The following is a 23,867-nucleotide window of genomic DNA, read 5'->3' as shown; positions in this document are numbered from 1 at the left end:
GGCCAGGAATCTCAGAAAGAAGATCCAGAAGTTGCGAAAGTGAGCAAGACTTTGAAGAGATTGAAGTTTGGAAAATATATATCTCCCCCCCCACCACACACACACATCATACTTCGAACAGGTGGTTATAAACCTGATTTATTACCAAGTATGATATTAATTTATATGAAGTACTGCATAATTTGTATGATTATATTTTTGCAACAGAAGTTGCACATACATTTAAGCCATCCTATAATACGCTTTGAAAAATTCCTCTTCAAATGATGAACCACTTCCACAAAGATAATATCAAACTGAAATACAATGTTGTCAAATGAAATCACTGCTCAGAGAGCTTTGAAGTGACATGAATATATAACAAACAACAATCCTCAGAAGAATAGATATTTGATAAAAGGAGCAAACTGATAAAAGAAGGCTGGTATTTCATTTTTAAACAGATACAAATGGTATTCAAGAGATACAGGCCTAACAATAAGTGTTCTACTCACCATGAAATCCTCAAGCCAATAACTTATTTGGCTTTTGTACTGAATACACTTACCTTCACTATGCTCTATTAAGCAATTTAAAAGCTGTTAGACAGTGCCTTTGTTAAGAGAAAATGTGTTTTGCTTTTATCTAAAAATATTATTTGAAACCTGTAGGGCAAAAACCCTGGGGATGCACACTATTAGATTTTTATAATAATTTTTTTTCAGAAAATTGTATTTGTTACCTTAAGAATTTCTTCCCTTTGCTGAGGTTTTTGTGTTTCGGATTCATCCAATAGTATTTCCGTCCGATACATCCAGGTGGTGATGTTAGCAACATTCTGATCAAAATTCTCCATGTGTCTCTGATATGCCTGCATATAAAGGGAATAGAACATATTATTAAGTAATTAGTAGCTGAGACAAAAAGAAAAGAGAGTTGTAAACCAGGTTCCATGAGCGCAGGGAGACTTTAAGATTCTCAACTTGTATGGCAAAGTGAAAGGTGTTCCAAAAGCAATATTTGATAATGTTTTAGGAAGCTTTAAAAATTATTTTGGTGTCCACAAAGCACCTAAAGTAATTCTCTGAATTACTTTAAAAACGTATTAAAAAATCAACCACTGGTTCTCATATAAGAAAGAATCATCCTATAGTGTGTGTGTGTGTGTGTGTGTACTATATGCTCATATGAAAAACAGTAACAATATCAGAACAGACAACTGATGAATTGAATAAAATGATGCCAAGAGATAGAAAATTTGTTTGTTCTGATAATTGTTATTGCCAAGACTGAAGAAAAAGAGAAAATACAGCATGGGTTTATCTTGTCCTGCTGTTTTCCCCTGGGGAAAACCACTCTCAAGCAGAACAAACAGCAATTGGGTGTCCCCCCCCCATTGACATTTGTCTGATTTAGCACTAAAGAGCAGGTTTTCTCTGGGAAAGGAACATGGCAAGGAGAAAACCACTTGGACATGCTTTCTAGGCACAGCACAAGTGGAAGTGTGAATGAGACCTGTGCCACAGCTCGGGAAGACAGTGTTGCTCAAATAAGGCTCATCTGGCAAAGGCTGCTACCTAAAGCACAGTGGTTCATCATATGAGGGCAGCCGCACAGCAGATCCTGGCATGCCAGTAGGAGTAGCCCATTTAGAAATCATTCCTAGCCTTAAAGCATTTTCAGAGCAGGGCCGTCCTTAAGCATATCCAGCGCTGTGGCGCAAAGATCCTTCCGCCCCCCCCCCCGGTTTCCCAGAGTTGATGACCTTTTTAAGGGGGGGACCCCAAATTTGTTGACCTTTTTAAGGAAAGATTCCCCAGAGTTGTTGACCTGAACTTGGGAATTTCACAAGATTTCACTACAGGGAAGGAGAGGCAAGAGCTGGGGGCAGGGGGAAACTACCCCTTGCTTTACTGGATAAAAAGAGAGAGAGAAAGTGGGACAGAGGAAAGCAGGAAGGAGAGGGCATTTAACCCACCGACAGAGAGGAGAGGAGGGTGGTGGTTGGGAAGCTGAGCCGGGGCAGAAATAGTGTCGCTCCTCCCACCCATGCAGGCTTCCCTCGAAGTGAGTGAGTGGGTGGGTGGGTGCAGGGGGACAGCAGCAGATTGTCCTCGCCCACGACCACACACAGAGCGTACGGGGTGTGTGTGTGCAGCCCGCTGCATTTTGCAACGCTACTTAAAGGGAGAAATAAAAGTGCACTTAGGCACAGCTAAGGATGGGTCGGGGGGGGGGGAGCCAAATGCCTTGGGCAGACCCCACGAAATAATTCTTTCCATCACAGTTCAGCTTGGTCTCCTGAAAAGAGTCGCAGGGGCAGCAGCCAAAGCAGCTCTTTCTGCTCCTGGGTGAGGAGGAGGAGTTCCCTTCTGCCCGCTGGGAAGCCACTGGTGGAGAGCTTTGACAGGGAGCTCCTGGGAGAGGCTCCAGCTTCCCCGTCGAAACCGTTCTCACCTGCCTTTTCGGGGCTCCCCTCCCGCGTTCCTGCCATGCACAGGAGGCTTGGGAGGCAAGCTGCACACCCGGGCATGCAGGGAAAGGGGAGGCTGCTGGCAAAGCCGCGCAGTTCTCCCACTCGCTGGGGCGCCCCTGAGAGGGCAGCGCTGTGGCGCAACGCACCACTAATCTCTATGGGAAAGACGGCTCTGTTTCAGAGAATGGCCACTGTTGTTACTCTTCTGGAACTGACGTTTTAGAACTGATGTAAGAGAAAAATGCCTGTTGGTGGTTACAAGAAAATACAGCTTTTCTTATTTATCTACTTTATTCTAGTGGTGGAAATGAGACAAATATATAGCCACATTGATTTTTTTAAAATCAATATTTTACTTTCAGATTTTATTTTCAGATTGAGACAGCCAATGTGCATAATGTGTAGGTTTCATCATGTTTATAAATAATGCATGAGAAACGCACCTTTTGGAATCATAACAGAACATTATCAAAACCTTTTATCTTTGTCTGTAATATGATTGTTATTACAGTTGAAACAGAATGATGCAGCTATAAGGAGCAAACATCTGCTGTCAAGTAGACTGAACATATGCTAAATGAAGTTGGCCATATTATTGAACTACTGTTATAGCGATAGCAGCAATTTCTAAACATTGCATTGTTGTATTATTTAACTGGCACAATTACCACCTTTCCCCCCAAATTGTTTACAGTCGCATTTACAAATTGTGATAAGACAGATATATGGGGACTCAGTCAGCAATAGGTCTATCAAAGCTGGTATTTCAAAGAGCCAACAAAATTGTGGCCATAATGGTAGTGATTTTTAAAAAATGAACAGTTCAAATCCCAGCTCAGCCATGAATTTACTGGGTGGACTTAGGCAAGTTGCTGTATCTTTAACCTTCTGGGCACTAATGGCTCACAGTAATAGTGTCAGCTGCTGCAATTACAAGTAAAAACTGTTATTCTGTGCATACTAAGTTTTAGCATGCCCCTGCAAACTCACAATTCCAGTTATTTCCAGGCATGAGTGAAACTCAATCTGCAGAGAATTCTTGCATATGATTCATCGTGTGGCCACCTCTGCTAATGGCAGTCACAGCTACATTTTATGAAGGGTGAAGTAACAGGGCCTAAAGCCTAACTTCTCTGTGTGTATACAAACATAGCATTTACAATAAAAAATTTTAAAAATGCTATATACTATACATGCATAGTTCAGTTGTAACAATGTTTATAGACCACAGAAAACAAATGCCTTTCTTATTTTGTATGGTTGTCTTGATTAGCATTAGCATTGTATGCTTTTTCTAATGGGTGGTGAGAAACTTACCAAAAAAACGATAATGTCATTTAATTACTGGTGATCTCTTATCAACCATCAGATTTTTGAGGGGAAGGATAGATACCCAGGTAGAAGTAATTGCAGTTTGAATGTGGATAGGAAGGTAGAATGTTGGGAATTTAGCTGGACTGTAAAAAAGCTGCTATGATGTGATGGAGGATTAGCCATTTTGCTGCCTGATAAAGGAATTTGTTTACTTCCATTATGCTCCACCTACATATTTGTAAATAAAATAGATATTCCAAAGACATCCTAAATCTCCATTGCTCTTCTTGCTTCCCAAACAAGCTATGTAGTGCTATTTCTGGAAACAGAAAGTAACAATATGTAATTCTTACCAGCAACAAGTTAAACCACTCTTCAGCTCGAGATGTCACTGCAATCCAGTTACTACTCAGAAGACTGAGTTTATCGTTCACTATGCTTTCCTTCCCTTTAAGCACTGTCTTCAACCCTTCTCCCAAATCAGTAATGTTCTTCAACTGAAGCTGGCGTTTTTCAATTTCTAGCTGTGTTGCCTATGAAAAGCATGTGCATAATGATTAAATAAGGAAGAAGAGTCAGGAAGAACATATTATGAACCAACACTCATATGTTGCATGTTAACATTGTTAGAAGCAGAGAGGAAAAGGTCTAGTATATTTCAATATAGACATGCCTAATAAATTGAAAGTGAAATAAATATGTAACTTATTACTTTGATCAATATTGCTATTATTTATTAAATTTCTATACCGGCCTTCATCCAAGGATCACAGGGCGATTTACAATATAAAACTACAAAAAGACATAACATAGTAAAACAAAAACAATAACTCACATAATACCTGTGTGCCATGCTTTATGCATTTTGGAGCACCTCATACGTTAGGATGGGCAGGAACCTTCCCTTTACCAATGATGTTTATCCAAGGAAAAAGAGCACTATGAGTTCTTTGCAAAAACATATACATTCCTGTGACTTTAGGAGGAGGATGCGAGCTGCTGCTTGTTGGCCTTATCTCCTATTGCCATGGGCGTAGCCAGGATTGGGGGCGGGGCAGGATCAATGTTAGGAGGAGAGGAATAACCAAGCTATCTGTGGTGCGATTGGTCAGTGATTGGTAAGTATTTTTATTTATTTACTTGATTTAGGGGATGCTCCCTCCCTGGCTTTTGCTGCTGCATCAGCCAACTACTGTTCTTTGCCTGACTTCATTCTCTTTTCTAGCATCTCCCTCTCTTCTACTCATTCATAGAATCCCCCTGTTTTATCCCTTCATGCAGAGGGAACAGCAACAACAGCTACAAGAGTCAGAGGCCTCAGCTGAGGCAAGAAAATAGATGCTGGGCAGGCAGGAGGGAGGATGAAATAAAGCAAGAAACCCCAGGCCTCACTGGAGTACCACCAGAAGACAAGCCAAAGAAGAAGCAATCTCCATCTAAATGATGTTCTGGCATACCATTGCTTTTTCTTCAAGTGTTCACAGAATTGATATTTTGCCTTGATAAGTTGCCAGGCTCCATTTGAAAGGTGTCAGTGACATATCTCTTAAGCATGTGTTTATATCTATGTTGGAAAGTGCATTGATAAGCTCTTCACAATTTGAATTTTTTTTTAAAAATGAGTTATTTATTAGTGTTGACATCAAATTGTCTCAGCCGATTTAATATGGGATTAAATCCTGCTTTAAAAATAATAATCAAAAACTTCAAGCCAGCATGCCAGCCAACAAAAACAACCCCCCTAAACAACTCCCCAAACATAACTCAATTTATAGTTGGGAAAATCCATGGATTAGGGAGAAAGCTAACAGCAATTGTAATAAATGCCTATGCTTGTTTGGGTTGGGAAGATCTGTTGAGCTTGGTCAGACAACTTATTTTCCCCAAAGCTCTTAGGTGTCTGTGAATTTGCTCATTGGTCCCTGGAGTTTCAAAAAATTAAGCTCTGGGTGTGTTTACTTGACTCTGTTTGATATAAAATTCATGTCCACGACTTGGAAGAAAAGCAGACTGAAACTAATAACATATTGTGTACATTTGTAGACTCTTTTTTTTTTTTGAACTATAGAAGAACATATCCAGGAAATAATTCAGTCTGGAATAATCCAAGCATTAGTAGCTAGGTACCAGTAAATCTGTATTCTGAAGCAGGAAGTTGCAGACTCTCACAACATGGCAGTTTGTGCACAGAACAAATGTAGCATAACAGTTAGAGCAGGGGTCAACAAACTTTTTCAGCAGGGGGCCGGTCCACTGTCCCTCAGACCTTGTGGGGGGCCGGACTATTTTGGGGGGGGGGGAATGAACAAATTCCTATGCCCCATAAATAACCCAGAGATGCATTTTAAATAAAAGGACACATTCTACTCATATAAAAACACACTGATTCCCAGACCATCCATGGGCTGGATTTAGAAGGCGATTGGGCAGAAACCGGCCCCCGGGCCTTAGTTTGCCTACCCATGAGTTAGAGGGTAGGATTTGAACAGAGAGTTTGAGTTAGTCCCACGCAGCCATAAAGCTTATTGGGTGGTCTTTGGCAATTACCCTAGTCTACCTCATAGGAAATAATAGGTTAATTATGTAACCCATGCTGAATTCATTGGAAGTAGACTAGAATATACATTTGATTTTAAAAAAATCACTGCATTGCACTACCCAGAATTGCAGCTTGTTTTATACTACTATCATATATCTGCACATACACTGATCACAATCCAGCATGGGATCCATGAACAACAGAGGCTTGACAACCATATGTCAGGAGTGCTCTGATGGTGTTTCCTGCTTGGCAGGGGGTTGGACTCGATGGCCCTTGTGGTCTCTTCCAACTCTATGATTCTATGATTCTATGAACTGCATGCATGTGCACACACAAATTTATTGGTATTTTTTTCCTGCAGCAATCCCTCATGTTGGGTTTCCATGTATTTTTTCCACACACACCCAAGTTTAAGTAGCAGTTAGATTTCTGTTCGGCAGAAGGAACTGTTACAGAAGTGAAAGATAGAGCCTAGTAAGTCCTAACAAGTATGTGTTATTTCCTGTTCCACTTCTCAGTATAAATGTACTTAGTGTACTCTGCACATTCTAGTCTAATTCTAGATTTCTTTATTACTTGTTTACAAAGCACTGATGAAATATTCACACTCTTAAACAGGAGGACGGTGTTGAACCATGGTAAAATTTCAAAAGAAAAAACAATTTCCAACAACAGGGACTAGATGTCTCTATCAGTACTGGCAGCTGGTAAATTAAGCAGTGCTTGTGCTTTCAGCAAGCACACTGGAAATCTGAATAAAATGATGCAAAAGATGAAATCGTATCAGTCATTGCAGCTACTTTCAACATTCAGAGTTGATGATGAACAGAGTACATAACTTTACACTGCTTAATACTCACATAAGTCTTGTAAAAGACTATATATCTTAATAATCACAGATAGGATCGTTTAGGATCGTTGTATAAATTGCTACTATGTCCCTCTTGCCAAAGGATCATGCAGTTATTAACTTGAAGCATCTATACTGTTCTCCGTAACAGTAATGAAAGATGACAATTTCTAATTTATTTTATTTGTGTCATTGAAAGAAGACAACACTACCAATTGCATTTCTAGCATAACTCAACACACAATTCAGTATTATGATTGCACATGATATTTGTTACTATTTTATAATGTGAGCTAGAATGTAACAGTAATGCACTTCCAATTCAAATATGGTAACAGGAGCAAATGGCGTAGAGCTTTTCTGGAGAGTACCATCTGCTATTCTAAATTTGAGAATGGGCCAATATTTCTTTAACTGAAATATGAGCCCCAAGAGCCTAGAACAAATTGTTTATGCTAGTCAAGTGTTCTCTAGCTCATCAACACAATATGAAACACAGTCTTTCAAAGTGACCCCAAGAGAAGAGCAGGCTTTTAACTGGGAAAAGAAGTGACAACATGAGCACAGGGAGAAATGTACCATCCCAAGTGGTTTAAAGAGTGACAACCTTGTCCTGGGAGAGGGTTAAGATCCTTCCTGAAACTCTTCAGTCTAGAGGTATGAGGGTTTTTTTTAGAGGTTAGGGCAGGACATTCTATGCTACCTTCCTGATTCATATAATAAGGCAGCCCTCTGTCACTAACGTTTTGGTTTAATGGGGTCTTTTCCTTATTACTCAAACCCAACTTCCTGAAGTTTCTCTCTCTTCAGTTAAAGGCAGGAGTATTCAGCTCAGTTTATCTGGCTTAGGAAGGCCCACTTTTCTGGCCTTAGCAAAGCCTACTCTGACAAAGTTAAGGGCGTCTGATTTAGCTGATTCAATTCCACTGGCTTTGTTAACTGGGCCTGTAAGGGAACATTCTCTTGCCATTAGCTTTCTGCTATGATCACTAAATTATCAGCTCCACTCATGAAAATGCAAAAGAGCGGACAGTACTTTGGTAGGCTAGCAGGTACTTTATAGCAAATTATCACATTTCTCCTGTGTGTGAAATTTTAATGAAGTTTTCCTTTCCTTCTTGATTTTCTTAGTAATATAGGCACTACCTTTTGGTTGCGAGGGTGAGAAATAACAAAATCACTCCACTGCGTAACTGCTCTAATCAGCAAACCTCGCACACTAATTATAGAACTTCTGGAGTACCAAAGTCAGTGTTTAATTATTAAAGGAATTCAATTAAAGGAAGGCATTCCTATGTTAACTGCAGCTGTGGTAGACATATCTAATCAGTATACAAAGGTTAGCTTTTATATGTATACAAATGCGTATGGGATGGCATCTGCAGTGTGGTAGAAGTATCGTTCATGATTAACAAAGAATTACTTTGATTTCTTTTGGAAAAAACATGTTCAGTGACTGTCAAGCTTGTTCCCATTCCTTGAGAATCTGAAATTGTTCTCTGAAACAGTGAATGCAATCACAGCGATAATTTCTGGAAAACTGCAAAAGCTGTTGAAAGCAACAAATATTTACTGGGCTGTACCTATATTATCAATGTCTCATGCCACTGTGCCAAATTTTTGGCTACAGGTTGCTGGGACATGGAAAAAGCCAGGGACAAGTCTGTCCAAATATTACAGGAGCAGGGACAGAACTTCACTAAAAGCTCCTGTTTTGTGGCAGCAAAAACCTGACAAGTATCGCACAGCTTGGAGGTAGAAACAAATGACCAGGGAACCACAAAGTGGCTCTAAATGGACAGAGACTGAATTGTAGCCTCTATTGTGAAAAGCCTATATTACTTTCGTTGCTCTGTGTGATTATACTGAACTAACACTGTTCAGTTCTTTGTTGCAGGAACTTATAATTACTTCTCAGAGTTGATACAGCTACAAGTTTGTAAGAGGAATTAAAGTGAGGCAGGGGTAGGAATATAGACTACTACTCTTGCAGGCAGAACCAGGAAGAACAATGACTACATGAACAGTGACCCTCCTCAAGGGAAAAAAAAGTGTCATATATTCCTTTTATTAAAAATTAGTAGCTAATTAAAAATAAAACACATCCTAATTATTTTTCTAGCATTAGTTCTTTACAATAAAACTGATCTTTGAAATTAAGGCAAAAATTAGATGGCCTGTTTAAAATGTTAATGAAGAAACTAGCATAAAATGACAACAGTGCTTTGCAGTCTTTTAATGTCTCAACACTTAGAAGGTGCTAATACACTAACACTGTACTAAGTTCTCCTTTTAAGCCTGGAAAAAAATGGAATCTTTCAAAAAGTTATAGAAAGGGGTATGCGGGGTTATTTTTCTTTTGAATTATTCCTCTCCTCCTTTCTCTTATGCGTATGATGTGGTACCTGATGCATCCTACTATAAGGTTAATATGTTAAATTTTGGACACCAACTTCTTTTGTCTCAGTGTATCACCAGTATATATCATATTGTTTACAACTTTTTTGGGGTGCAAAGGTATTGCTGTGACAGTGAGATAACTCCAGACAAACATATGTGAGTTTACAAGGAAAGAAAATATATATTATTACCTTGCTCCAGGCGACTTCAGCATCTAAATTGATAGGCATGCCTTCTACTGCTGATCTCTTTGTCAGTTCTGAATCTGTCACTGCCAGCCATTCTGTCAGAGCATTCATTTCCTTTCTCAGTTTCCGAGATAATTTCAAACATTTCTCTAGCTCTTGCTTTTTTTCAGTCACCTGCAGAAGGGGGAGGAGGAATGAAGAGCCAAACCTCTAAATGCTTCACCACCTTAAGTGCTACTGAGACGGATGCTCATATTTCTGGCAGTAGTTTTTCTCCTGGTCAAAAGATTCCACCATCAAGTCCCCATGATTGTAGAGGTCATCTACTCTCTGTTTCACACCTACAGTTCCCAGAAATGCTAAATCTTTTTTATAGCAAACATATGACAAGAATACACCCAGAATGTTAGCCTTTTTCATTACACTTTAGACGACATTCTTTTGTCAGTACTAGATCGGCATTCTGCATAAAGCAAACCAACCACTTCACACTGAAACAAAAACAGAATGGCTAGATTAATTATAATTTACAAAGTTAGCTTCAATAAAAGAAACAAAATGAAGATTAAAAGTATGCTTTAACTTGGTGCTCTTTATGCATATTTAAGTACACTGCAGTCATGTTTTATGTCCTATTAACGCCAACCTTCAGAATTTATTGATTCAATAAAAGTTGTTTTCATCCAGCTCGACCGGCAACTCCCGTCTTATTCATTTTATTTTTATTTTCTTTAAAGGAATTTTAAACCACAATATTTAACATCTTTAAGTGATGTGCAAAAATATAGACTTAAGAACAGAATCAAAAAATAGACAGAGCAACAGAAACCTAGTAATAGTCTGAAGCAACTGATGGATGATGCTCCAGCTACAGCATAAGGAAGAGCTTATCTTGCAGCAGACACCAAGAATGATGAATCAATGCTGAAGAGAAGCAATCAAAGCGGCAACTCTTCAAACACAATTTGTTATCAGAAATTATAATGAAAATGAAATTTTTTTTGCTATGCAGTTACTACTTCAGTATTATCATACCCACCTGAATTCTCTTTTAGTTTAACTTCATACTTCATTGTCAGGGGTGCCCAAACTTTTTTTCAAAGAGGGCCAGATTTGATGAAGTGAACATGCATGAGGGCTGACCAAAGTTTTTTTAGGATTGAAGTTGTTGAGCTTTTAGGATTTTACCTCAGGACATATACTGCCACGGGGGCCAGATTAAATTGACCGGCGGGCTGGATTAGGCCACCCAAAACGGACTTTGGACATGAGACAATGGCTTAGTTCCATTTTCATTCCATTCAAAGAAGCTTCCACCCATATAAACTGAATGACAGGTTCATATCACAGGCCCAACACCTGCTCTTTTGACGTTTACCCATCACACCTAATAAAAGCTATCCTGGAGGAAGTTACCGTGTGGGTCCAGGGAGTCAGGTACTCCTGACCATTCAGAAGGTGGTAGTGGTTAGGCCCCTTCTCAAAAGTCCCTCCTTGCACCTAGAAGTACTTAATAACTACCACACAGTTGCAAATCTCCCTTTTTGGAGGGTAAGGTGATTGAGATAGGTTCAAAAGAGCCCTCTGCATTTAACAGATTAAAAGCAATGCAAAAAGACAAATAAATAATCGCCTCCCCTTTAGCCTCAGTAGCTTGTTGTTAGCACCCTTGGGAATTTCTGATCCATGGGCTTACACTTATGACATGAAAAATTGTACTATGTAAATACTTTTGATGCAACTTTCAGTATGTGTTTAACTACTACTGAGCTTATTTCCCCTTTCTTTTTCATATATGCACAGTTAATGCAAAAAGCTGTTGATAGTTGAAGTTTAACATTTCCACGCTATTTATTAGAGGGGGAAAGCTGGTGTCTTTTGCATAGTACTAGGAATGCAACCTCTTGTATATTTCACTCGGAAGTAAGTTTGCTGGATTCAACGGAGCTCAGTGCTTCATTCAGTATATAAGATTGCAGCCACAGTCCATCTTGGTTGTTTTGCTTTTAGAACAAAGGGACCATTTGAATTCTAATGGGACTGTTTATTTCTAGAAATGTAAATTTTGAAATAGTTAAGAGCATACAAAACTATATACGAGTGGCGCTTCGTTGAGTTTAGAGAAATAATGACAGGTGAAGCATATATATAGCTGCTCCCCACCCCTTATTTCAACTAGGAGAGTTTCAGAAAAATGGTATGGTTGGATGTACACTCAAATCAAATCAAATTTATTAAAAACGGTCACAGACCAGATTAACTCGTACAGCTAGTCAGCACAGCATAACACTGGAAAAAACAAAGGACAATTTCAATACAGATTAGGCCATAACAGCAATTTAAAATTAGACAGCGTAAATAAAATTAAGTATTTGCCTTCGCCTGCATATTGGCATTGGAAAGCTCTTGTTTCCTGCGCCTAATAGCGGCTACACAGAATTTGGCAACATTGATCGTAATTTCAGGGACCTTATCTTCTACCAAGGCTCTCATACGTTGGAGTTCTGATTCATTTTTAAGCTTTTGTAGAACTGGGGCAATAAAGGTCAGGCGTAGGTCCTCGTAGTAACTACAGTGCAGCAATACATGCAGATTTGTTTCCACTTCCGATGAGCCACATGGGCAAACACGTGACTCATATGGTTTGCCCTCATATCTGCCTAGCAGCAGGGCAGAGGGCAGAACGTTAAATCTGGCCAGGGTAAAGGAGTGTCTGTACTTAGGTATTTGTAAATCAGCCAGATAATTTGCGGGTGAGAACCCTCTCCCAAAGTCTCTAATTGTGGCATATTTATCCATTTTGCCCATATGACATTGCAGTTCTATGTCCCTAATGCGTTGAAGACTTGACTTCTGGCTCTCTCATATCCTGCCGCTATCAAGATCTGTGGGGAGAATCCCAAGCTTCTTATCTTTTCAAACAGGGAAGCTTTCCAGGTAGAATGAAAGGTGTCTAAGAGTGTTAAAGGAGCCAAACCGGCCGGGAAAAAAATAAGTTTTAACCAGTAGTGTATCTTTAGAATCCACAACCGCGCGTTAACGGGTGGTTGTCCAACTTCTAAGCGGACAGCTATATTAGATACACAGGGGGGGATCCCCAATAAACACCGATAGAATTTTGTTTGAAATGCCTCCATAGGCGCAAAATTTTTAAAACTGCAAACCTGGGATCCATAAGTGAGTTGTGGGAGTATTTTTGCAGCAAAAACCTGGGAGGCCGCCGGAACGTATTTACCCCCTTTCCCGTGAAAAAATCTTGTAAGGGCTTTATTGGCCCTTCCTGCATTGGCAATGGCGTTTTTCATCTGTTGGTGCCACGAGACCCTTTCCTGAAAAGTTATTCCCAGGTATTTGAAAGTTGCTACCTGGTCAATAGGTTGACCATTAATTCTCCATATGTGTTTCCTTCTTTTCTTTGAAAACACCATAATTTTAGATTTGCTGTAATTTATTGATAGTTGTTCCGCTTGACAATAGTCAGCAAGTGATCTCAAAAGCTTCCTCAAGCCAACGCAGGAAAAGGAGAGTAGGACTGCGTCGTCCGCATACAGAAGCACCGGGAGGGGCATACCTGCCAGATTGGGAGGGTGGGCATTTTCTTTTGCCATATTTACTGCTAGAGAGTTGATATAAAAATTAAATAGCGTTGGTGCGAGGACACATCCTTGTTTAACCCCATAGTGCGTTTGAATTTCTTTAGTTAGATGGCCTGACCGATGTACACTATAATGGGTAATATCACTTTATTTCCCCATTTTTGATTTACATGTTATAAAAGAAATGTAGGAAATACTGCCATCTTAAGGTCTTTCTTTTTTACACAGTTAACTCCGTTTACCATTTCATCTCACAACAGTTGAATCAAAGTACACATTACATGATTGATTGATTGATTGATTTAAAGCAGGATTAGTTTAGAATTTGGTTGGAGGAAGGGCTGATGGTAAAAGGCTGCTTTCTTCTGAAGTCATTTATCAGGTTGAAATGACCCTGTCCAGGATGCTTTTTCACCTAAGGGAAAACATACACAGGTTCTTCGTATCTTCCCTGCATCTTCCACAGGTGAAAAAGCATTTCAGGGTGATTGTTTTTAGACTAAAAACCTAACAGAGTGGGAAGGATTAAGTAGATTTATAAATGATGCAGCAGTGAAAATACACACCATTCCCTCTTCCTATGACTGCTTATACTGTCTTCACCCCTCCAATAACTTTCTCCTATGCAAACCAAAGGTTACACACATACTCTACTCATTTTCACTTGTTGTTCTATCCATGAGGCTCTTTTCACTGGCGCATTAAAATCCTCATTTAAAATGGCATATGTCACATTGGCATGTGCTAATTAATTTTGCGTTTTCCTATTCTACTGTTTTCTTGACTGTAGGCCATAGGGGCAAAACCTGTATTTACATATTTTTTAATAGAAAGTATCAAGTATTTTCAAGTTCTCTTGAAAACCATCATTCTGAATATGAAGGCCAGTGTTCCATATATCTAATGCTACACTTAGAAATGTCACATAATATAAAAAAACAGAATATTGGTTCACATATGAGTCAAATATCTTTTTGGAGGATGCATGTTTATCCTATCTTTACACAGTATATAATAAAGCACTGTTATTATCTGTTGCGCTTACATATATTTAAGGCTAAACGTGTTCCCCGTTTTCTTCCAATTGAATTTGAAAAATAAATTTGGACAGAAATAAAAAAAATCTAGCTACTAGTTATGTCAAAGGGATGTAATGAATTTCATTTAAGATTCAACCCTAGTAGAAATGATATTGTTTAGTTACATTATTTCAATATATAATTGGGCTGCTCTGAATAGTCAGTTAAGAGAATCTTTTTCTCACTGAGAAAGGAAAGACAAATAAAATCAATTTAAGAGAGGAAAATAAAATAAATTGCAACAAAATGGAAGAGATATAGTTCGCTTTACAACTGAGAGGCAGACTTTAGCACTGAAAAGCATAGAACATACCTTGGCACCCAAATCATTATATTGTAATTTCAAAGCTGTTAGCCTTTCATCCAGTTCTTTTGGGTTCTCCGTTTGCTGTTTTTGCACAATCTGACGCCCAGTTTTTATGACGGTTTCCACTTCAGATTTCACTTCACTAAGAGTTTTATACAATTTCTAGCCAACACAGAAAGGGAAATGTTTAATTTCACTGAAATTACACTGATTTTTGCAAAATGTCATAGGTATAGTCCAATAAGTTGCCTTACATGTGAACTATTATTGCATCGGAAATACTCACCATACAATGATCAAGCTGGGATTGCACTGCTTCCTGCTCAACACTCCTCAACTCCAACTTCGGCACTTGCGATTTCACTTCATCTAAAATTATTTTACATTCCTGTAAGCGCTGCTCAAAATTGGCTGGCTTTTGGAACAAGCGAAACTTCATGAAGACATCTTGTAGCTTTTTCTGAAAATAATATATGAGATGAAAGGAGAGGGGTGCAAAGTATGCAGATTAAGTAATTATGCTAATACAGTCACGGTCATGATTTTATGAAGACTTTTAAAATAAGGGACAGAGCAGTCCTGCTTCTACATACTGAGGAGAAACTTGGATATTTCCTTTATTTTTCTTTTGAAAGCATGTCTAGGCAGCTTAGCAAACAATTACACTGTGCCCTCCTGTGCAGCTTCCTTCGGATTGATAGCAAGTTCCCAAGAATTTAAAGAATGCTACTTGCTAGGTCATTTCACACAAACGATCAAATAGGTTGTAATATTGAGTTGCATTTCCTTTGAATATTTAGTCTGCAAGTGTATTATTAGTTTCAGGTCATATTCAGGCACCCTGTTTTGGGAAATTTAAAATGTCTAATGTTTTATAATTTTTTATGTGCTATATGTGGTGGGTAGGCGTCAGTAAACGAGGGGAATGATGACTAAGAGAGCTGAGTGGGGGGGTGCTCGTGTAATCTCACTGTATACAAGTTGTACAAGTGACAATAAAGTATTTCAATTTCAATAAGCAGCCCAGAGTAGCTGGGGAAACCCAACCAGATGGGCAGGGTATAAATAAAATTTATTATTATTATTATTAGGCAATATAAGTTATTTATACACAGTGCATGCATTTTGGATAGAAAGAATCCAATGGTAACATGCACATGAACAGCATTATTTTCTTTTTAACAGGAATCGCCACCCACTGCACTATATTACAGTAAGCTTGACAGAGCAGATAAGAACCAAAATAGTAAATATGAGTTATCACCTTTAACCACTGGCAAAAAAATTGAAAAAGTTAATGTGGCATTCCATAAAAGTATGGTTTTGTTAGTTTTCTTTTTTCCAAACCTGAAGGTTGGGGTAAATATAAAAATGCTCATGGTGAATCAGCTGGCTTGCACAAGGTCTGTGAAATGTTCCATGCTGTGCATAGTTAAACTTTGGAACTCCCTCCCACAGGAGACAGTGGTGGCCACTAACTAGATAGCTTTAAAAGTGAATTGGACTAATTCATGGAGGATAAGGCTACTAATGGCCACTAGCCATTATAACTATGCTTTGCCTCCACAGTCAGAGGCAGTAATGCTTCTGAATACCATTTGCTGGAAAATGGGGGCGGCGGGGGGGGGGTTGCTGTTATGCTCAGGTCCTGCTTGCAGGTTTCCCACGGGCAACTTGATTGCCCCAGTGAAAACAGGATGGTAGACTAGATGATCCAGCAGGATCTTCTTATATTCTTATTTTTGAAACATCTGACTGCCATGTCTTTTTAGAACCTGCTCTTTAATATCATTGTCTACTTCAAAAAATGTTTGCCATCAGGCATGCTCTTCAGGCAAACAGCAAGTTTAAAACTCTCTTGGGATTGCTGATCTGGCCTCACAGCTAAAAAAATTCTGACCAAAGAATTTATTTTTGTGACAGAAGGGTATTTGTGAAGATGAAAATAACATGAAGAGGTTTTTCAAAAATGTATATTTTGCATTAACAAAAGCATCCGTTCTGAATTCCCTGAAACAAGGCACTTCAACCCTACACATTTTTATATAGATGCTGGTTTTTCCTTGGTCTCATTGTAAATCAAATAATAATGTTATAAGCTAAGCAAGCAGGACTTTCTCCCCACACACAAAAAAACTCCCACCACCCTGTGGATAGAAAGTATAGCTGTTTCACATGTAATCAATGATTGCTTATTTTGTTTTGTGTATTTTAAAGAAGGGATTCGAACTACGTATGTAAAAGAAAGCCAATTTTACAAACCTGTGCAGTATCGATTTGGGAGAATATCCTTTTGGTGGCATCCTTACCCCGGTTCCGTTTTTTCATTTCATCCAAACTAATCTCATGGCTTGTCAACTCTGATTGAATTTTCTGTTTGGTGGAAAAAAAGATGTGTTTAAAATCAAAGTAGATTATTTTGACAGGGAAATATATAAGATCCAGGCTCTGGAATAAATCATATGAAATTACTAAGATTGTGACACTGTCTTGTGCTCTACTTGGTATATTCTTCTTATTGCTTTAAAATGATAGTATCTCTTATGCCCACTTGGACATAAAACAAAAAAGTATAACTTTGTTCTATAACAATTAAATTGCATTGTATGTACATACTAAAGGCTTCTTCATCAGGGTTACAATTCTCATCCCTATGAAAACTAAATATAACTATAGAAACAATTAAATGTGAACAAAAAGGGGACTTTATAGTAGAATAATTGTTTTTTTAAAAATAAGTTTTTTAAAAAACGTGATAAATACCCAACACCACTCTGAAGCAAGTATATGAAATGTAATAATCTTAGTGATTTTTCCAGCAAGTATTTTTGTCTGTTATTTCCAACAAGAACCAGCGATTGGTGAAATTACTCCAATGCAAATTTCAACCCTTTACACCTCATGATAGAGTAGGCTCATAAGAAGAAACCAAATGTCTTGCACAATACTGACCAATGCAATGTCACACAAAACAATTCATATCCTACACACTGAAATGAGCTAATTTAGACCAATTCAAACTAATTTATGAGGAAATTGTTGGAAATGAATATCTGCTAGTGGATGAACTGCTAAACAATTACCAGAGAGAACAGCTATACCAGAAAATATCTGGCAGCTTTCTTTCTCATCAAGATGAATATTAGGGACCATTACTGCAAAAAGTGGGAGGAAAATCTGTCAGAAGGTTTTACCTAGACCACATTTTAATCAAATCAGCCATTCACTTCTCTCTATTCCCTAGAAGTACAAGGCTAAAGCTGGATATATCTTCTGTCCAAGAACATAAAGTCTGTAATTCCATTAATGTTACAAATAGTATTTTTGTTAACGGAAAATGAACAGATGTGGTAAAAGCAAGAAACTGTATGCAATTTGGCTTTTTCCTCATATGCTCATTTACTACGTAGGAGACTTTATCCACCAGCAGTTAACATGAATGCAGAGAGGAGTCTGACAAGTACATGGGGACACTCCCAATCTTGCAGCACACTCTGCCCAACATTATTTATTGAGATATTTATGGAAGGAGAGGACAGATACACCAAGGAGTTCACATAGAAGACAACAGTCTCTTTTGCATGTCCCTTTCTTCTCCACCTTGATCTTGGAGTGATGGGGCAAGGTAGAGTCAAAGGTTTGATTTAAACATGAAGCTGGGCATGTAAGAAAAACCTACCCATGCAGTGCTCCATGCGCCTGGTGTCTCATTTAAAACAGGTTGCCTCGCCTGAAGGTGCAGCATTAGCAATCTAGAGATCTATTGCCTAGGTGGACACATTCTGGCATACAGATACATAGATAAATTCTTCTTGGTCTTCTACTCAACATGCTTAAAAAGGGGTGGAATATAGTGATATAAAGCCTCTATGTGACTCTTCCTCTTCTTTCACTCTTGTCCATTACCAAAATGGGAAATAGAAGATAAAAGGGGTGGGTATGGGGTTAGAAAAGTAGAAGGAAGAAAAGTCTCCTTCTTGCACCCTTTTCGGTCAACCTCTAGGAGAAATTAACAGGGTTTGTAATGAAAAGAGGGGGGTGCACACTTCAGGAGGCAGATTTAGCCCATGTGATTGCCAGTTGACAATTCATACTTGACGTTGTATAATAAAGTATTATCAAGTTTCCAATCAGTCAGTTAATCAGATGCATATGAATTATTAGTACACACACATATTTTCATGTATGTTCAAAATAAAATAAAGCTTCTAGAAATTGGACAAGTCTAGCTACTGTGATTAAACACAAGCACAGTTGGTTTATCAGAGATGGACAAAAGAAGCCCACAAATGGTATGGAATAACCCACCCATTAGAATATTTTATGTATGCATAATAAGGCTGCTGATAAGGAAAGATGCAAACTATCTAACATGCTATAGAGAAGAGGAGACAGAGAGGCACTATTTTATTGCTGTTATGGCTGTAATGCATTTACAAAATGTAAAGAGAATTAATAAAATTTGACATTATGCTTCCGGGGGGAAAGGACACAAGCATATTGAAAATGGTTCACCAATTAATGTATATAAAGTTAATTTATTTTTTTATTTATTTAGAGTACGGTCCAGGTAGAGCACATGCATTGCAGACAAAAAGGTGGTAAAGATGGTTGTATCGCCAGTCAGTGCAGACAATGTTGAGCTAAGCTGCCTTGGTACACGGCAGATTTGTATTTTCCCAATAGTTGACTAGTTTTTAAATCAAACCTAAGGTTCTGTCTTTATGTCTGTCATATCCATTGCCTTCCACGTCATCTTGATTTCAAGTTAGCAATATATTTTATTTCATTACCAAGTTGTGACTCCTTTTCTATAATTAGAAAAATCACTTTCTCTGCCATAAGATTGCTTAACCTTAAGAAATTAGCCCACATAAAATATTAAGACTACTTCTATAATATCTGCAGTTTTCAAGGGATTTAAAGTGGTTTCATGTGGCAGGTTTTACTTCCCCCCCAATTTATTATTTTGTTGCTTCAGATAAACTGAAAGGTACTTTAAGTAAAAAAGGAAGACAGAGATTGTATTTTATGATGACTGCACTTCAAACCATAGCCCCTAGGTGAATATGATGTCCAACAGGAAACAATAGAACCCACTGTCAACATAAATCTTTAGCAAAAAAAACCCTGAATTTATCCTAATCAATAGTATAGTGGTTATGGAGCCCAGGAAATATTAGGGAATTGTTCAAATGATCATTGATGCATCCTTAGGAAATTATTTTTTTTTAAGTGAAGAATATAATTGTTTGAGGAAAATAACTGCTGCATTAAATGCGGACTGATCTTATAACATACCTGCATCCCCACCCCAATATGGGATTGAGTTAGAACAGATTTATTAACTTGGTCACATCTGCTTATCAAAGTCCTTGTAAGACTTCCTTGAAAATCACAACAAATTATGTTTTGCAGTACAATCATTATTGATGTCTGAAAGCCACCATTTTCACATAAGGGAAGGGTTTTTTAAATTCAAAATATAAACTGTGCATTAATCTTAAAATTCTTCTAATATAGTCCACCCAATTCCAGAAATCTGTGTTTCATTTTGGCTAAAGTATCCTTTCTTACAAATACAATTAATGAAAGATATGTACTTCAGAAATGTTCTTAAAATGTGAAGCAAATATTGACAGACACAAAGCTAAGGAAGGAAGGATGTGGCAATATTCTTTAATTTATTTCATTTTATATGAGATTATGGCTCCAATCCTATACAGTTTCCTGGGAGTAAATCCCACTGAATTCAATGGGGATTACTTCTGAGTAGACTATATAGGATTGTACAAGCATGTAACTATGCAGTATCAATGATTGCATAACTCAATAACTATTTATGGGATATCTAATCTGCTTTACTAAGAAGTTAAGTAAAAGTAGTAAAGATGATGAGTCATTTATGGCATGATAAAAATAGCACTATAGGGAGTTACAGTATTCATGTTGTTCCTTCAAGGTTACAGCACAACCTTCACAAACATTTAATGAGTTTAAATTAGTGTCATATAATAATTTTCTATCAGCATAAGGACAGATAAAATAAATTTAAAAACAGGAATTTGCTGCAAAATAAATGTGACCTTTTAAAGATGATATTACTATGCACATCTGTATTCCAGTAAGTAGTTTTGCAAGAAATGGGTTGCAAATTATGCTTCCTAACCCCAGCTGCTGAAAATTCTAGAAATCATCATCTTTGAGGAAAAAGCCAACCAAATTAAAGGAATCATACTGACCACTTGAATGATAAAGCTATTTAAACTAAAGTCCACAAGGCTCACCTGTGCTTCTTGAGGTACTTGTGCTGCATCAATTCTGTCGGCAATATAACCAGTTAACTGTCGATCAATGAAAGCAAGAGACTCTTGAATTAACTGAAGGGTTTTGTCAATCTCTTGTGCAGAGTGGATACTTTGTTCAAGAACCTTTTGTCTCCTCACAGCCTGAAAAATAAAGGGAAAAGAGTATTAGCCATTCAATTTTTCTTTAATGCTGTTAAAAACACACAGGAATTTCATACTGATACACAACCACCTTTTTGTAAGATAAATTTCGTCTTTTTTTGCCAGCCATTTTGTTTTTTAAATAAATAACCACAAAAAGTCAAAATTCCCTAAATAACCAAACCAAATAGTGAGGAATTCTATAGTGAGTAGAAGACTGCAAAACTAAGTCCTGCCATTAGATAGTTTTGTTCATTCTGAAGCCTCGGGCAGCTCCTGATCTCATTATATATGTCAGGAGATTTCCTTTGGTCAGAACATAGTTGCCGTCATCATAGTCCACTTACAGATAATCCACTGCAACAAGTGAGAGGGATGAAAGTGCTGTTTATAAAACAAACTCTCACATAGGATATAAATAGTTTCTTAGAGCCTGGATTAAATGGTAGTACTACCAGGAATGATTAGAACTCTTAAGTTTTGTCTTGTCTCTTTATGGTTCACTCCTCACCTTATTACAATATTTCTTAATGGTACCGCATTCAGCAAAATGTTACAAAAACTGGGGAAAGAAAGAGTCAGACTGTTCCTATTACTACTATAGCAAGTCACATTACTTTAAGCCTGCCCTATGACATTAGCGAAACCCCGCAATATGGTTACTAAGACCTTCTTTGGTTTTACATTTCCCTTTGCCCCTCTTTTCATACTTAATAGTTTAAGATGATGACACATGCGATTTTCAGCTTAGTTTTTCACCTTCTTTCATATTCTGCCTTCTCATAATTTAGTTTTATCTGCATTGACTCTGCATTATTCATTCTTTTAATAGGCTATAAACCTAACATTTCTATTCACTCAATAAACCTGGAGGTCAAGTCACACTACACATCAGAGTTACCAGTTATATTTCCAAGGCCATATGAAGTGTAACCTTGAGGTCAAGGACTCCAAAGTAATGTTATGAAAAAAACTATTTTATAAAAGCATTCACCAACAGGGAACAGCTGAACGTCCTTCGTCATTTCTTTTCCTTTGACGGTACATAATGGAATGTAGTGAATATGTCTTCACATACATAGGAACAAATTGCTGTGCACGTTATAAAACAAACATGGATTTCAGTGGCAATGGTGTTATGAAAGCTCACTTTTATATCTTTCTTATATCCTGGGACACAGGACAGGATTACCTCAGCCACTTCAAATGTTCTGTCATACATCCACAGTGTATAAGGTACTAAAAACCCATCTAGTTCCTTTGTAACCTTCCAATCAATACACCACAGAAAAAGGATATATGACTCAATGAATATATATCATTTTACATTTTAATGAGGGTGTTGTAATAATGAGGGTGTTTTTCAAAGGGAGAATATTTAATTACCAGTGTTTTTGATTCCTGCCAGCTTTATCCACAATGAGGCAACACACTGGTCACAGAAGCATGCAGCAGTCGCACAAGTGTCAGGAGCTGGCCAACTCCTTTGTTAATGCTAATTAAGACAGAGAGTGATCATGTGGATTGTTGGCTGGCATCAGAGAGGAGAGCCTTTGGGGGTAAGAATTGTGATGAGGGTTTATCAATGTCCTGTGTTATGCTAACTGATTATTAGGAGGGTTATGTGGAACTGGAGGGATTTGGGTGTTCAAAAATAAGGGGGAAGATTAGTAAATTAAACTTGGTGCTTTGGCTCTTGGGAATTTGATGTTCTCATTTAAGTCTTCTGTGACCTGCCTGAAAATTACAAATATTTATCTTTCCACATTCACTACCTTTGAGGTCAGCCTCCTTACATTCCAACCCCCCACCCCCTGAACATAAACAATTCACAGCTCAGGTTGTCAAAGAACTATTGCTTTCTGTGCAATCTGGTTGGTTGGGCAGAAAATGGGTATAAAACACTTTCTATCCCATGCTTTCTTTGCCCCCCCCCTTTCTGCTATCCCCTTGTTTGCTGTTGCCTACCTTTACAGCAGTGCTGTGTGCAGACAATATTTCCTTGGGCAGGGGGAGGGGGCAGTCAAGGGCATTAAGCAGGTATATGGAAATGCTAGCTAAGAAAGTATTATTTTTTCTTAGTTCCGTGCTGGTTCTGTACTTCAAGTGTTCTTAAACTGCTGATTTATTTTATTAGACATCTTATAGTGCATTGGGTTTTAGGATTCCTCTTTTGTTTTGTTTTTATTCCAAATAAATTTTGCTGCCTTCTAAAGTGAGGTTCACAAGGGAAAATAATTTGTTTTTCCATTTGTTTTCATGTTAATGTTCCATTTCTTTTGTTTTCTATTTATTGAATTTATTTCCATTTATTTAATTTAACAAACTTACAGACTTTTCAAGATATATTCATCCCAACATAGTTTACAAAGCAATGTACACCTATATATATATATATATACAGCACTATTTATACAACACGGATTGAGTCTTTAAGGCCCATTTAAATTATATAAAGTCCTATGGGGCAGAGTTGGCATGCCCACGAGGCAGGGTGAAGCACCCTCCTTAAGGAGGCAGAAGTGCAAGAGACGGAGCTCTGTCCTCCCACTGCTCCTGCTACCAGCTGAAGGTCTTCCCTCTCACAAAGAGGGAGGCATTCTGGCATGTAGCACTGCCACTCGTATTACCCGTCCCCAGGCAGAGAAGACAAGCACCTATGCATTGCGGAACACCCCAGTGGCAGA

At 38.1% G+C, this 23,867-nt stretch overlaps 1 protein-coding gene across 12 annotated transcripts in view; it reads right to left on the bottom strand.

Moving 5' to 3' along the window:
* The window catches only part of DMD (dystrophin), a 995,174-nt gene that overhangs the window by 525,266 nt on the left and 446,041 nt on the right, over positions 1-23,867 (bottom strand). For all 12 annotated transcript variants that reach the window (XR_008330242.1, XR_008330243.1, XR_008330241.1 and 9 more), the window contains 7 exons: positions 21,019-21,180; positions 16,994-17,104; positions 15,018-15,191; positions 14,738-14,893; positions 9,753-9,923; positions 4,123-4,302; positions 722-850 (listed from right to left, as the gene is read on the bottom strand). Coding sequence is in view for 9 of the 12 variants with exons in the window: in XM_053386964.1 (XP_053242939.1) it covers positions 722-850; positions 4,123-4,302; positions 9,753-9,923; positions 14,738-14,893; positions 15,018-15,191; positions 16,994-17,104; positions 21,019-21,180 (1,083 nt within the window). In the remaining 3 variants the exon portion in view is untranslated. The remainder of the gene's footprint in view (positions 1-721; positions 851-4,122; positions 4,303-9,752; positions 9,924-14,737; positions 14,894-15,017; positions 15,192-16,993; positions 17,105-21,018; positions 21,181-23,867) is intronic.

Source organism: Podarcis raffonei, chromosome 4, assembly GCF_027172205.1.
Source record: "Podarcis raffonei isolate rPodRaf1 chromosome 4, rPodRaf1.pri, whole genome shotgun sequence".
In the NCBI taxonomy this organism is placed as follows: Eukaryota; Metazoa; Chordata; class Lepidosauria; order Squamata; family Lacertidae; genus Podarcis; species Podarcis raffonei.
The sequence above is the reverse complement of the archived record's forward strand: the minus strand, read 5'-3'. Positions and strand labels throughout refer to the sequence as shown.